This window comes from Nycticebus coucang, chromosome 13 (genome assembly GCF_027406575.1).
Source record: "Nycticebus coucang isolate mNycCou1 chromosome 13, mNycCou1.pri, whole genome shotgun sequence".
Taxonomy (NCBI): domain Eukaryota; kingdom Metazoa; phylum Chordata; class Mammalia; order Primates; family Lorisidae; genus Nycticebus; species Nycticebus coucang.
In genome coordinates, this window is record NC_069792.1 from 97,540,714 (window position 1) to 97,555,999 (window position 15,286).

General features: G+C 46.3%; 1 protein-coding gene across 1 annotated transcript in view; it reads right to left on the reverse strand.

Annotated features, from left to right (window-relative positions):
- Positions 1-15,286, reverse strand: part of FAM135B (family with sequence similarity 135 member B) — a 286,925-nt gene that overhangs the window by 101,947 nt on the left and 169,692 nt on the right. The window contains exon 4 of the mRNA XM_053559011.1: positions 5,782-5,921. Coding sequence (XP_053414986.1) covers positions 5,782-5,921 — 140 coding nt within the window. The remainder of the gene's footprint in view (positions 1-5,781; positions 5,922-15,286) is intronic.

Here is a 15,286-nt window from a genome sequence, read left to right on the forward strand (position 1 = left end):
GCATCCTGCTGACAGGTACTGTCACGGGCTCCACCCGCATCCTGCTGACAGGTACTGTCATGGGCTCCACGTCCTCAGCCTTCTCCAGGATGGTCAAGTCTGTGTTCTAAGTCGCATGTTCTCTCACTAGTTGGTTTACCTCTGCTCACAAAACTGACTCCTGTTTTCTCCCCCATTCTTAACTTCTCTCCTGAGCTCCGTCACAGCCTGGTGACGAGGCAGGCAGCTTTTGAAGATGATCTATATCTGTGTAAGTCCCAGCTTTACCACTTAGTATCTGTGTGACCTTGGCCCTGTTAACCTGTCATTTCCTTATCTGTAAAATGGGAGTAAAATGATTGCACTTCCTCCATACTATTGCTGTGTGAGCTAAATAAGAAAATGTGCGCTAAGAGCTTCGTTCACACAAATCTCAATATATGTTCCTTATTACTGTTGTCATTATTTTTGGTTTACCACTGGCTCCTGGTGCACAAAGCGTCCCTTCTTCCACCAAATCCACATTGGGGTCCTGAGTACTGGGACAAACCTTGACTTTACAATCAGATTGTCACTGTTTTGACTCCAGCCCTACCAATTCCTGGTGGTGTAACTTTGGAAAAGAACTTCTCTAAATCTCTGCATCCTCATCTGTAAACAGGAATAATGAAACATCTCACAATGCTGTTGCGGGGATTCAATGGGATATTCCAGACCAAGAACTCAGCACGCTGCCTGCCACACTGCTCACACCTGATACACAGGAGATGCTAGTAGTATTAAGCTCACTGCAATTGTCATTATACAGCCACTTGAATTCCCATTCCCTAATAGAAAGGTTTCCTCTCCATCTACACTTGACTATCAGCAGTGACTCCAAGCCTATTTCATGCCCAAATCTTAAAGTCAACTTCCCTCGAACTCTCTTCTCTCCACATGTGCTCCACCTCCCATGCTTGACCTGGACCCAGGTCTAGGAGCTGCACTGGATGTCATGTGCAGCCTTTAACACAAAGGGGTGGACCTTTGTGTCACAAAGTCTTCCTTTGTCACCCTTTTGGTCCACACTGTCCTGGGTCACATGGCTACCCTCTGCCACGGTGCTCACCTGCAGAAACCGCATCTACACTTTGGCCCCCCCATTGTTCATATTTTTGCAGACTGAGCTTCCTAAATTCCAGCTCTTCTCCTTCAGAATCTGAAAGGAGCCTCCTACCTTCAGAGCAAGGTGGACTGTGGGCTGTGAGAGGGTCTCGGTGGTGCCTCACACCAGGTCCTCCACCTTCCTTCCCAGCTTTGTGTCTGTGCCTCTGCCTGTCCCACTGGCAATGACACGTTCCTCCCCAAACCCACCCTCTGCTTTTCAGCTTCACTCTGTCCTCTGTCTCAGGAGCTCTTAACTCCTTCCCATGGAAGTCTTTCCACAGCCTACTGTCAAAACTCTGAATCAAGCCCCCTAAACAAATACCCACCCTTCAAATCACTAGGCTGGGGAGGAGGGCCATAAATCTGCATTCTGTACAAGCACTGCTGGGGGGCTGGGAAGCAGGTGTGCCAAGAAGTCACCCTCTGGGAAATGCTTTTCCTTTTTAAGCCTATGAAGATGCAGCCTTGATTCACAACTGTTGTTTTTTTTTTAAATACATATTATGTTCCCGTTCCTCCTCCGAGTGCTAAGCATCTTCTTGTTAATAACTGTATCTTCATCCTGCCGTGGCTGCTGTGAGCTTAGCACTAACTGTGTAGGCCGCCATGAGTAAACACACAGAGGATGCTGTGTATTTTGGTCTGCTACATTTAACCTGGGCTTTATTTTCCTTTTCTGTCCTTCCATCCATATGTCTCTGCCTGTAAACACACTGCTATTTTTTTATTGTTAGTGTTATATAAGCTTTTTAAGGCTTCTCAAATCTTTTGTGGGGTTAACAGAACCTATACCCACCCTAATTCCATACCCACTCTTTGTAACTGTTACTAAAACATCCTATAGGATGCCTTAGCCTGGGATTAGTACTGTCCATGATCACCCTTTGCGCTCATCTGTGACCTTGCTGCATGAACTAAATCTCTAAGCCTCAGTTTCCCATAGCACGTGGAAAAGTGCCATGGACAGGCATTTCATGAATGCCCACTGTCCACACAGTGTCTCTGTGAGTTCATGGACCTATTTCCTGGCCACCTGGCCATAAGGGCCACTTTGGTTGTCATAAGCAGAAGGATGTTAACTGGAAAAGAGCTGATGTATTCACTGCAAATGCACAGTCTTTATAGACCTATCCAATTAACTTGAATTGTCACTGATTTTGAAATGACTATTTGCCACCACATGGATCACCCTAGCACAGTAATAAATTATTAGCTGATAAAGATAAAAAAATGTGACATGCAGAAGTCAACATCCAGTGTGAGACACACCCCCTCCCTGCCCAACCTCAGAACCAAGGCTGGCTACAAGCTCAGAGCAGCTGAAGTTGAGCATTGGGAAAGGTCAGACTCAAAAGGCTTTAAATTCTTAAGGATGGGAGCAAGACTCAGACGGACTAAGGCAGACTGATGGGCAGGATAGCTCAATAGTGCCGAAATTGGCCTCCGCCATGCATCTGTCACAGCCACTCTGCCAAGGTGGCTCTGTGGGGTCAACATGCCAAAGACAATGGCCCATATGAAACAGAGTGTGGTTCTCTCATTTGGAGAAGCTGCCCCCAAGTGCAGCCTAACTGGGAGCTTATTAACATTCAAGGCAAAGTGAGGGAATCTTTTCCTAAAGTAATGTAACAATGGTGGTCCAGGAAGGAAATGGAGGATACGCTCAAAATGAGGCAACGGAGTACAGTTCATCAAAGGGATGACTCGAAAGGCATGGGGAGGACGCAGGGAGAGTGGCAGATGATGGTTTAGCGCCTCCGGATTAGAGGCGTGACTTCCCTCCCACCCTAGGCCTGGACAGCTGAGCAGAGCGAGCGGCATTCAGAACCGAGGAGAGCAAGGCGCAGCTTGGCCCAGACTGGAGCTGGGGCCTTTGGGAGGAGGAGCGAGCAAGTGGCAAGCTGGCAAACACTTAACAACTAGCTCTCAGGAAGAAAATTAAACCAGACGCTGATCTGGAGCACTGCCACTTTTAGTGGTACAAATGTTTCTATCACAATTGACTGCAAGCTGCCAATGCGGCATCCCTAAATATCGTCTGTGGTAGCCTCCGGCACCCCAGCCCTGTGTGACCCAGCCTGGGAGGAGCCTGCAGTGTGCACCCTGGGCCCATCCTCCTCCCAGGCCCCTGCAGAACCTCTCCTGGGCAGAAACCACATGGAAACCAAGGGCAGATGCACTGAGGAGCAGGGCCCGTGGTCAGTCTCCTGGGGCACAAAGCACATGGAAAGTGCGGACAGGGCTGGACAAGCTCCACAGCTGGCCGGGGTTTGGTGTGGCCTTTTTAATTGTAATTACAGAGAAGCATGTGCAGTCACTTTGGCCTAAGGAAAACTGGGATCAGATTAGCTGCAGGCTCTGCTGAGTGGGGTGCGTGCTCCTTGCTGTATACAGGAGGCAGCTGTGGCCTGGGTGTGATGCAGAGTGAGGGCTGAGTGCCACCAGACAAGGCACACTGGGCATGTTCATTGCTAATTGGAAAGAAGAGGTTGCATAGGTGCTAAAACGAAGGGATTCTAAATTCAATTTATTAATGACACAACTAAGACATTCATTCATCCTTTGTCCAAGTATCTGCAGTATAGTTCCACGGCTACCAGGGCTCTGGAGATGGAGAGAGAGGTGAGACTCCAGGCCCCAGAACCATGCAGACTGCTAAGGGGATGATGAAATTCTAAAATCAACTTGTGCCCTTTCACCTTTCTGACATAATAAACAGCTTTCTCCTGCCTGAGAATAAGCTCTAAATTCCCTCCCCTGGCCCACGATGCTGTGTCTGCCCTCCCGCCTCTCGGGTCTCACCACCTGTCCCCTCGCTCACTGTGAAGTCACCTTGGCCTCACTACTCTTCCTGGAATGTCACCCCCCACCCAGGGCTTCTGTCTGCCCTTTGCCCTCCTCCAGCAATGCCATCTCCCTGAGCTCTGGAGCACCTGGCTCTTCCTCAGCACTGTGGTCTCACGGAGGCCTCTCCTATCCACCACTTTTCCTCCAGAGATAATTCCCTGTGTGTGAAGGTTGTGTCGAAGGCTGTATCGTGCTCTTGACAATCTTATTATCTGAGTGTCTGTCATGAGACAACAGGAGGTCTTGCTCAGTGGGACCATCTGCAGGCTCCCCTCCCTGGGGTCAGCGATAGTTTCCCTGACCTCCAGTTGGGGTACAAACTTCTCTCTCATCTCACAAGAGTACCTCACAGACTTGAGAGCCGAGAGTGGTGCTGGGAGAAGGTGCAGTGGTAGCACAGATGTGTCTGGTTTGTTTGATCTAAGCCCCCAAACACCAGGGGGTATTTTCTTGTTCACAATTTTGTCAGCAGCACATGGTAGGTGCTTAAAGGATGCTTGATACAGCTTTGATGGATGGATGGATGAATGTGTAAGGAAGGGCTGGCAGCTTTTCAGCTTTAGAAATACAGGGAAATTTGGTCACTACCTAGATCATAAAAGATTTGAATGCAAAGCTATGAGGCATGAGGGGAGAAAGTTATTAGATGCCCAATAGGAGTCGTCAGACACTCCCAGGAGGCAGGTGAGTAGGAGGCTCCAGATAGATTCTCCTACAATAGAAACACTCTTCTACATCAATCCAAAGGTATCGTAGCAGGAATCGCCAGCTGTAATGTGACAGCAGAGACTCGAGGTGAGGAGAAGGACATACAGGGCTTTGGGCTTCACTATTCCCTTGAAATGTGTTGATGTGATGCAAAGGCCATCTTCAATCAAGCGTCCAGGAAGAGGGACAAAGCCTCTGGGCTCCTGGGCTTGTGCTAACGCAGTTCTCCTTCACGAGCTGCTCTTCCTCACGCTGACGGATGCACGGTATGTGCATCTGAAAGCCAGCTCCTTGGTGAAATCAGTGAGGACAACCCCAACAGAGCCCATTTATCCATCCTTGGTGTCCTTTTATTTAACTTCTACAGTCAGTCAGCAGAGTGCACATTATCCACCGGGGCCTTCTCTATGCGCCCGTTTTCCTGCTGAACTATCAACCCCTTCAAGGCAGAGGGCTTACCGTCTTCCTCAGCTCCATCCTTCATCCAAGGGCCCAGACAGAGCCCTATAAAAGGCAGATCCTCCCTAAACATCTGCTGACAGAGTGCCTGAACAGATGAGCTAATGAGTGAGGACTGGGGAGTGAAAGACTGGTTAGTGGGTGGAGGCTGCGCAGGATGGGCAAGCATGTGAATGAAACCACTGGGGGGGGGGGGGTGAATATATAAGTAAATGCATCATGTTCTTTTTTTTTTTTTTGCTAAGAGACAGAGTCTCACTTTGTTGCCCTCGGTAGAGTGTCATGGCATCACAGCTCACAGCAACCTCCAGCTCTTGGGCTTAGATGATTCTCTTGCCTCAGCCTCCTGAGTAGCTGGGACTACAGGCGCCCACTACAACGCATGGCTATTGTTGTTGTTGTTGTTGTTGTTGTTGTAGTTGCAGTTTGGCTGGGGCGGGGTTCAAACCCACCACCCTTGGTATATCGGGCTGGCGCCCTACTCACTGAGCCACAGACGCCGCCTAAGTGCACAATGTCCTAAAATCACAGATTCCTACCTGACATCTCTCTGAGTAAATCTATAGCTTCTCCTTCCTTTACCGTTTGCGCAGTAATGACCGGGAACAGCCTGGTGTGGCTGGCAGGAGGTTCCAGACTTACCCTTTCACCATCCAAGAGCAAATGAGCCTGGAAGAGCACGGCATCATTTATGAGCACCTCTTCATTCCGGTACAAGATCTGAAAGAGTCGGCTGTGCATGGTGCCCTCGTGGACACAGGCTGGATGCAGGCTGCTGCTCTCTGCAAAACAAGAATCCGTAGGGGCTCATGAGCTCCAAGTCCTTCCTGGACTGTCAGATATCTGCCTGCTCCTGGGGAGTAAAGGCACCAAACTGCCTTCCAATATCCAAGGCTTAAAACCACAGAGAAAGGAGCACCCAGCATATAAAGATCTCTGTTCACATTGACTTGGGCTAGTATGGCAGAAGAATCTTATTTAATCCTGTACAAGCGACAGAACTTTGCCTAAGGTGCTTGCCATGCTGTGGGCAATACTCCTGAGTTGGAACTTAGTGCCTATTCCTTTATCCACCTGTCCATATGCCCCTTCCTCCACAAAGCGGTGCAGAGCCCCTCATCTGGAAACAACGAGAAGAACAGGGACGAAGGAACAGAATCCAGCCTTCCTTCTACAAGGACAGGGAGTAAGGAGCAGAATCCAGCCTTCCTTCTACAAGGACAGGGAGTAAGGAACAGAATCCACCCTTCCCTCTGTAAAGACTTCCTAGTGCCCACAGAATCTCTCTCCTGAAAGATGATGTTTGCACATCCTGTATGTCATGAAGAACATTCTGCCTTGAGCTTTACCCAAATGTGCTAATCCAAATTGAGCTGTGTATCAAGTTTGGTAAGGGACTTGTGTAGCTTGTAACCTCTAATGGATTCTGAACCTACCATAATCCCTAAACACGGTTTCAAAGTGACATTAGATTTCAGGAAGACAAATCTATCTGAAGAGATTGGGATCTGAGTTCACTGACCAGGGTTATTGTGGGAAATAAGTGGGGGAAAGTCCTCCAAATCCTTCAACACATGATCTGTGCAGCTGGAAAATTATAGATGTTTTGGCATAAATGGTATTTATATTCATTTATGAATATTCTTTTACTTATTTGCGTAACATAAGGAAATTCTTACCTATCCACAATAACAACCAACCACAGGGCACGGTGGAGCTTCCAAAGGGCCTTTTTTTTTTTTTTTGTATCAAAAGTTTATTATAACCCAAACAAGAAGCAGTAAAATTAATCAAAGTAGGCGCCTAAGCCATCGACACAGTTTTACCACTATTTTCTTTTTTTTTTTTTTGGTTTAAGACAATAATCATTTATTTTATTCACAAATCTTCCATTTGGGAAGGGCCTGGCCTTTCAATTGTGTCATTTTCCTTAACCCTCATGACAAAGGTAAGGGTCTAAGGCAAGTCTTACTAGGATGAGAGACCCAGGCTCAAAGGAGAGAAAGGTTACTTGACATGTCCTTGTTATGAACTGAATGCTTAGGTCTCCAAAAATTCATGTGCTAAAATCCAATCACCAATGGGATGGTGTTTGGTGGCGTGGCCCTAGGGAGGTGACTTAGAGTCCTCATGAGTTGAGGTCAGTGTCTTTACAAGGTTTTGGAGAGCTCACCCTGCTGCCCCTTACATCATGTGAGGATTCAGTGAGGATTTCAGTCTCCAAACCTAGAAAAAGTGACCAGAAAGTGACCATACTGCACCTTGAACTCAAACTTTCAACTACTAGAACTGTGAGATGTTTCTGCTGTTGCTGAGCACCCAGATTATGGTGCTGTTACAGCAGCCTGCTTTGGGACCCTGCTGTACAATGAGGCACTCTGCAAATTCATCCTCATGAATCTCTGTTTAATAACAGAGAAAATGAAGTCTCAGGTGAATGAATAAATGTATTATTCCCTAGCAAAGGGTGGAGAAAGCAGTAAAGAAAGAATTAAATAGCTTGATTGAAAAGGATGCCAAGAAAATAAGAAAAATCAGTCCAGCCAGCAAAGAAAAACTGCAGAAGTACTTTGTATACTGACTCTTGATGGCTTAACGAGTTCCTTGGAAACAGGGCACAGGATCAACATCACCTGCCCATGCACAGTGACAGCTATGCCAACACCCACCTTGTCATGACAGGGGAGGGAACACAAAACATGCAAAAATCACACGTCGTTTCTAAGGTGGCTCAGATGTGGCCTCATTAATTTGTACTTCATCATAAAGGAAATAAAATAATTGGCCTAATGTAGCCCTATTCAGACTTGTTAAGATTCAAATTGATGTGGCTTTTAAATAGAAATGTGTACAGATGCCTCTACCCTAGCCTTTTCTCTATCACTGTCAAGGCCTCGTTGATCTAAAGCCAGACTCGACGTGGCATAGAATGGATGGGGTAAATACTCTGAAGGTCAGAGCTGCACTGCGCCATCTGCTTCCAGGAGGGACAGCGGGCAAAACAGTTCAATCACTTGCCTTCCTGGACAAGTGACATCACCTCTTGTAATAGCAGCTTTCCTTGTGAAAAATGGACATATCCACACTGACCTTCCGGAATGGCTGTGGACATAAAGAGGATGAAATAGATCTTGAGCCTAAGACCAGTCACACAAGACACAGTATGGCGACTTTTCAATTGTGTTTAGACAGAAGGTTCTGAGCACTTTCTGTTGAATACTTTTCCACTGGCCACATTTTTGTGGAAGATTAAACTCCTCTGAATTTGAGCAGGTCAGCAAACTGGACCACAGGGCTTAAGTGGTGTTTACTAAAAATTGCCAAATCCCAAGATGCCCCATTAAGCTAAAGAAGAAACATTTCTCACACCCTGGAGGCCTTCCTGGGTCATTTTCTCAGCTCTGTAGAATAGGGACTATAACAGGTGTCTTTCAACAAGAGGAGGTTCACTGAACGTGGGGCAGGTTCTAGGACTGTGGATCTTCGAGGCAGCACTCACCTGCCCTGTTCCCACTGGGATCCTCTCCTCTTCAACAACAACCCACATTGGGATGCTTGCCTGTTCCCAGTGCTCTGGGCATCCAGAAAAGACAAAAGACCACCCTCCCTCCACCCTCGAGACCTGACATGTAGTTAGGATGGTGCCATTTCCTAGCTGTAGGGTAAAGAGTCACTATTTTTTTTTCTGGGTGTTTCTAATTATTTGGCAACCAGATTTCCAAACGAGTGGTCCAATAACTACAGCAGGAGTGTCCAACCTGCAGCCTGCGGGCCACGTGATGATTTTGAGAGCATTTCTTCTTTTTTTAGAGACAGAGTCTCACTATCTTGCCCTTAGTAGAGTGCTGTGGCATCACAGCTCACAGCAACCTCCAACTCTGGGGCTTAAGCGATTCTCCTGCCTCAGCCTCCCAAGCAGCTGGGACTACAGGCTCCCGCCACCATGCCTGACTATTTTTTTGTTGTAATTGTCATTGTTGTTTAGCTAGCCTGGGCTGGGTTCAAACCTGCCACCCTTGGTGTATGTGGTTGGCACTGTAACCACTGTGCTATGGCTGTGAGCCTTGTGAGGATTTCTTTTTTCTTTCTTTCTTTTTTTTTTTTTTTTTTTTGCTTACTTGTAGTATTGACTATCACAAAAAGTATGCATGGACCTTTCTTTTGCTAATCAGCTTGCCTTAGTGTTTGTGTATTTAATGTGTGGCCTCAGACAACCCCTATTCTTCCAATGTGTGTCAGAGAAAAACAAGGTTGGACACTCCTGGACAAGAGTCCTCCCCAGTCTGTCTTTTTATTTACATGTGGTAGGGTGGGCCATGTATAATGGGGGGGTGGAACCTTAAGGGGAAAAAGGACAGATGGAAAGAATATGGGGACATGGGGGAAGAAGAGGAGAGAATGGAAAGAAAAAAAAAAAAGGAGGGAATTGAGAGAAAGAATGGGGAAGGGGAAAGGAGAGGAGCTTGTCAAGGCCTCCCCTTAGGCAGGATGCATTTCCAACACTTTAACCCAGAGCCTCAGGCCAGAAGGCAAGAGAAGGAAAAGCTTTTAGGTTCTTCTATTTCTTCTCCTCCCTGAAGTGAGTGGTATTATTACTTTACATATCTATATACCTTTGAATGTTTAAAACTGAAACTATGATGTTCCCTCTGCTGAAAGCTACCCCCAGCCCCTGGGGTCCTGGGAGATAACTGCAAAGTGTGGGTGCTGGTGCCCCGCCACAAACCCTAGGCCTGTGCCCAAGCCAATGGCACATTATGTACATTTATTAGGGGACTAACCCTTAATCCCATCCCATGAACATCACCATGGCTCTGCCTGCACTGAGAAGCTCCCCCCAAAATTGGGTTTGTGCAATGTTGTTGAAACTTCAGAAGACACTCTCTCCAACTCCAAGGCCTGAAGCCAGTGGGGTGAGGTCTGGGGTATTTGAAACTAAAATACTGAGAATACATTACTGAATTTCTTTAAATCCTGGCTACACTCTTAGAATCTTTTAAACATGTTAGAGTCCACTGATGTGGAAAAGACCAGTTAGACTATGAGTTCTTCAAAGTCACAGTCTTGGATTTCATATGGTTTAGGACAGAATTTCCTTTAGTAAGAAAAACATGAGCTCATGCCTAAGCTCATGCCACCACTCTGTGGCTGTGTGGCCTTGGGCAGGTTGTTGAATCTGAGCTGGAATGATGCAAAAATCATTCCCTAATGTCCATACTGAATGTGAGGCTTAGGTAGGAGGGCGAGTAAATAGGTATGCTCTTATCTGCAAAATTCTCAACACTAAAGCAGATTTTCTCATAAGTTGATATGATAATAACTAAGTTGATTTTCTGATCGTTTCTAAGAACAAGTGGGATAGAAAGTCATCCTGAAGCCAAACTTTATTATTTTTTTCCAAACATTTCAAGGAATAGGCAGAAGGCAGAACCACCTAGCAAAAGACATTCACTGGTTTTCCAGAAAATGACCAGGATGGTGTCTTGGGTGTGCACATGTTGGCTGCCTTGGCGAGGCCAGTGTGTACACGGCTAGGGTGGAGAGGTAGGTATACTGTGACCTCCTGTGACACCACCAAGGTTGAGACCCCATCATTGACGCACAAGCAAAACAATTTAAATAGCAAAAGGGAACTCCAGGGAAAGAAGGTACTAGTCTGGATGACTCTGAGTTTGAAAGTTGGAGAGACTGTTGGACTGGGACAGACCTTTTCCATCCAAGGTGGAACTGGTGTATCCAGTGGATTGGTAAGGACAACCTGCCCCAGAAATAGTAGTGCCTTGAGGAAAGTGAGAGCCCAGGATGGTGACATGGGATGTTTCTAAATGTTCAAGGCTTCATTGTTAGAAGGTTGGTTTGGTTACACTGTGGACTAGAATGTTCTGAGGAGCCGTCTAACCTGATAGGAAGATGACACTATGAAGAGCAGTGGCTAAAAATGTGAATGCTGCGTCTGAGGTCATGTTGTGCTGCTGTAACAGAGTACTACAGACTGGGCAATGAATGGAAATGCACGGCATGGTTTACGGTTCTGCAGGCTGGGAGTCCAGCATCAAGGTGTTGGCATCTGGCAGAAGCCTTCTTGCAGTATCATCTCACGGCAGAGGGCAGCAGGGCCAGGACACAAAAGGGGGCCAAAATCGACTTTTACAAAGGTAGTGAACCCTCCCCTCAAGGTAAAGCCCAATGGCCCAATCATCTCTTGAAGACCCCACTTCTCAACAGCAGCTAATTTCAACCTGAGCGTTGGATGGGGAGCCACATCGAGACCCCAGCAGCTATCTAAAGGGTGATAACCTGGAGCTCAGGGTGGGGGCCCTGGTCACCTGAGCTGGTATCTGGACCAGCAGGGAGTTCACCACGGAAGTTACAAGGCCCCTCAGAACTGACGATCCACACTCCAACAGACACCCTGGGTGGCAGAGAGATGCCCAGAAGCAAGCACTGGGCAGAGCCAGCTCTCTGCTGATGTGGCATTCAGGAAAGAAACCCAGATAGCTGTGGAAGCCCAGGGTTTCCTATGCAATGAGAGAAGGGGAGAGAGGAGGCATTCCTGATAACAGGGCACTTAGATACACAAGCACCTTCTTGAAATATCTGAAGAGATGTGATTCCACTTATACCTTCAGTGTTTGAAGCATGTCACGTTGGTGACACATCAATAAAGGGCTGTGTTTTAGTTGTCATTTTTATTGCCATTTCAAAGAATATCAAATAGTTTTCTTATTTTCTACTTAAAGTACCCTGTTGTACATGGAATATTGACTATTTTGCTTTAATGCACAGAAGTTTATGTCTTACCCATTATCTCCCAGATAAGCACATTTCTATTCATTTCATATTTTCAATTGAAATATTTATTAATAATCTTCTATGTACCAGGTCTAGGGCCAAACATGGAAATTCAGCAATGAACAGTCACAGGGCTCCTTGTGAGGCATAACCATGTCACTATCCTATCTGTGAAATAAGGAAGGAGTTGCCCTTGCTGCCAACCCCACAGTCATCTCCTTGTCCACACGAAAGTCTAATCTCTCCAGATACGCTGCATTGGTTGCAACATCTTACATAGGCTAACTTAAAATTTTAATTAAGCTGGCAAGCGCAAGCTGAGTTTGAGCATAAATGTTATTTATTCATTGTATGGTTTGAAAAAGTCTGTAATATATAATAAATACAAGATGTTTTGTTTGTTGTTTCTTTTCTGTAATATATAATAAATACAAGATGTTTTGTTTGTTGAAAATTCTTCTACAGATGCTAGACAAGATTTATTAGTGTAAATTCCAGGTAATTTATATTCCTTATGTCACTAGGTATAACTTTGGGTATTTGAGTCTTTGTTTTACTCGTGAGGAAACTTGTGATCATAGACGGTGTTACGCTCTCACTATCAAATAGAGCAGGGTAGAATGGTCACTCCACATCTTGGCTTTTTTTTTTTTCTTTTTTACTAAATTCTCTCATTCTTTGTTTATTCGCTCATTTGTTATTTAACTAAACAACCACACAGGCAATCTGCTAGACATTAGACGTAATGCTGTTACTGGTGAGGACAGAACAAAGACGAGGAAGGTTCTTGAACAGTTAGTACAACAGATCCCAACTTTCCCATCTCCTCAATTTACTTGCATCACTTTTGTAGAAAAATAATTGAAGTCCGAGAATGACAGAACAGTAGGCTTTGCATATCATAGTCACTAAACCAATCAAGCACTAATGAACATGGAAATGGACATGGCCCACTGTGAGTGCTAGTTCCAGTTTGTTATAGATCTAGCACTCAGGATTGCTGACTCCCAGCCTACTTGGCAAGAAAACCCAAGTTACAGAGCAGACACTACGGCTTGGCAGAAATGCAAATTTACAGGAGGGCAAGCAAACTAAAGAGCCCAGTTAAAAGCACTGTTTAACCTGCTGAATGAGTACAGGCTGTCTCTGCAATGCAGCTGTAAGCACTCTCCCATCACTGAGTGGGCTTAATTACTTAATTAGAAACCATTGTGACCTACCATTAGCTCAGCCCAATGGGGCAGCCCTTGATGACACTTTATTATGCAGTAGCATGTCCTGCTGCATAATCTCAGGAGTAGGAGGCCAACGTCCTACCTCTAGCGTCGCCTACCTCCCGATGGCTTGCCAGCTGGGTTTCCTTCAGGTGGGTCCTAACTGTGGGGTTTTAATAACAGGGTCCAGTGCCTTGTACCTCATACTTTTGTCAAGAAGTGAACTTGAGTTAAAATGCATTTCACAGTGTCATTATACACTGTGTACCTGCGAACAAAGAATGTCCCCAATCTGAACACATTTTCCACAGCTGAGAACTGGCAATAGAAGAGAAATACCTGTTCTAGAATTTGGAATATCTCATGGGGCGACCTAAGAAAACGCCTGGTCCAGGAAGGCACGCAGCAGAGAAGATGTGCTCAGAGAATGGGCAGCACACACATCCACTGCTGGGTCCCCAGGAGTGTGGAGCTGGTTCAAAATTATCCAGCACTTGGCCGTGTCCGTAGCTCAGTGGATAGGGCATTGGCCACATACTGAGGGTGGCAGGATCGAACCCAGCCTAGCCCTGCTAAACAACAATGACAACTGCAACAAAAAATAGCCGAGCGTTGTGGCAGGCACCTGTAGTCCCAGCTACCTGGAAGGCTGAGGCAAGAGAATTGCTTAAGCCCAAGAGTTTGAGGTTGCTGTGAGCTGTGATGCCACAGACTCTACCGAGGGTGACATAGTGAGACTGTCTCAAAAAAAAAAAAAAAAATTTAGCAGCTACTAATAGAACTTTCATCAGGGTTGGGGCTGGGGGGTCCTTAATGGCCCCTTGTCACTGGCAAGAAAACAGATTTGGTCCAGGGCTACATAGCCCAGATACAGTATGGACAATCCCCCTGTTTAAGAGCTGGGAGACTCTGGGTGAGGTTGCAACTCACCGTCACTGACAGTAACAACAGGAGCTCAGCAGAAGCACCTGTTCACAGGAGGTAGCTCAGTTCTCAGCTCATTCTTACCTCCCTCTGCCCCGGCTTCCTCCCTGGCGCCCCCTGCAGAAGCCCAGGTGCAGGTCCCAAGTGTTTTCTCCTTTGTAAACCTTCTCCCTAGATCACAGCCATTTCCAAGACCTTATATACCACTTATAAGCCGAGACCTCTCAAATGAATAATGCCAGCCCTGTCTCTCTCCTGAGGGGTCATGCACCTTCCTTTGCCCACTGGACACTACTCCTTTGATGTCAAACATAGATTGTAACCCTAACAGATCCAGGATAGAATCTGGGATTGTGTTCTCCAAGTGCATTCCTCCCCCCTTCTTATCAGTAATGGTAAAATATTCGCTGGTCATTTTAATTAATTCTTCTTTTTCCCTCTCTTCCTCTCCCCAATCAGCAATTTCTGTGGATTCCCACTCAAACTGTAGTTCAGAAGAATCTGATCCTATCTACTTTTCTGATTTTCTCTCAGTGTAGAATGTTGAAAACCTCACTTCTTGCTTCTACTTTTACCACCGTTCGTCTACTAATGTGAAATATAAACCAGGCATCACTAAGCAGCCCCCTTGCATTTCCAACAAAATCTAAATTCTCTACTGTGGTTTCACTGGCCCTGAATAATCTCTGTGAAGGCTGTGGTGGCACAGAGGACACAGCACAGGGCCGATGCTTTGTGTGGTCTGCAGGCTGGACAAATATTTATACAAGGCCTGACTGACCACAGCTCCAAGTGACCTGATGGCTGAGAATTTGGCAGTGGTGTTTAATAACATTTGTGGAAGTGAACTGCATCTCAGATGGAGCAGGCAGAGCACTGAGGCTGTCTCTGTCTCCTGCTGTCCTGATGATGACCCGGAGTCCACGTCCATCCAGGTTCCCTTGCAAACAGCCAACACAAAGCATGCCAGAAGCACACACCGTGGGTTTTTCTGAGACGTCTATTACCAAGGCTCCATCTTCTAATCCTGAAACCCATCCTGTTAATAAGTCATCAGGAGACTCAGCAAATGGGAGGCAGAGAGCCCTGTTTGTGTGATTCAGCCTTCCCTGAGCCATCTGTCTCCCCACATGCTTTGCAAGGAGGACAAGTATAGCTACAATTGGCAGCTAATCAAATATTTTTCGGAGCTGCAGTGTCCCTACCCAGCCATGGTC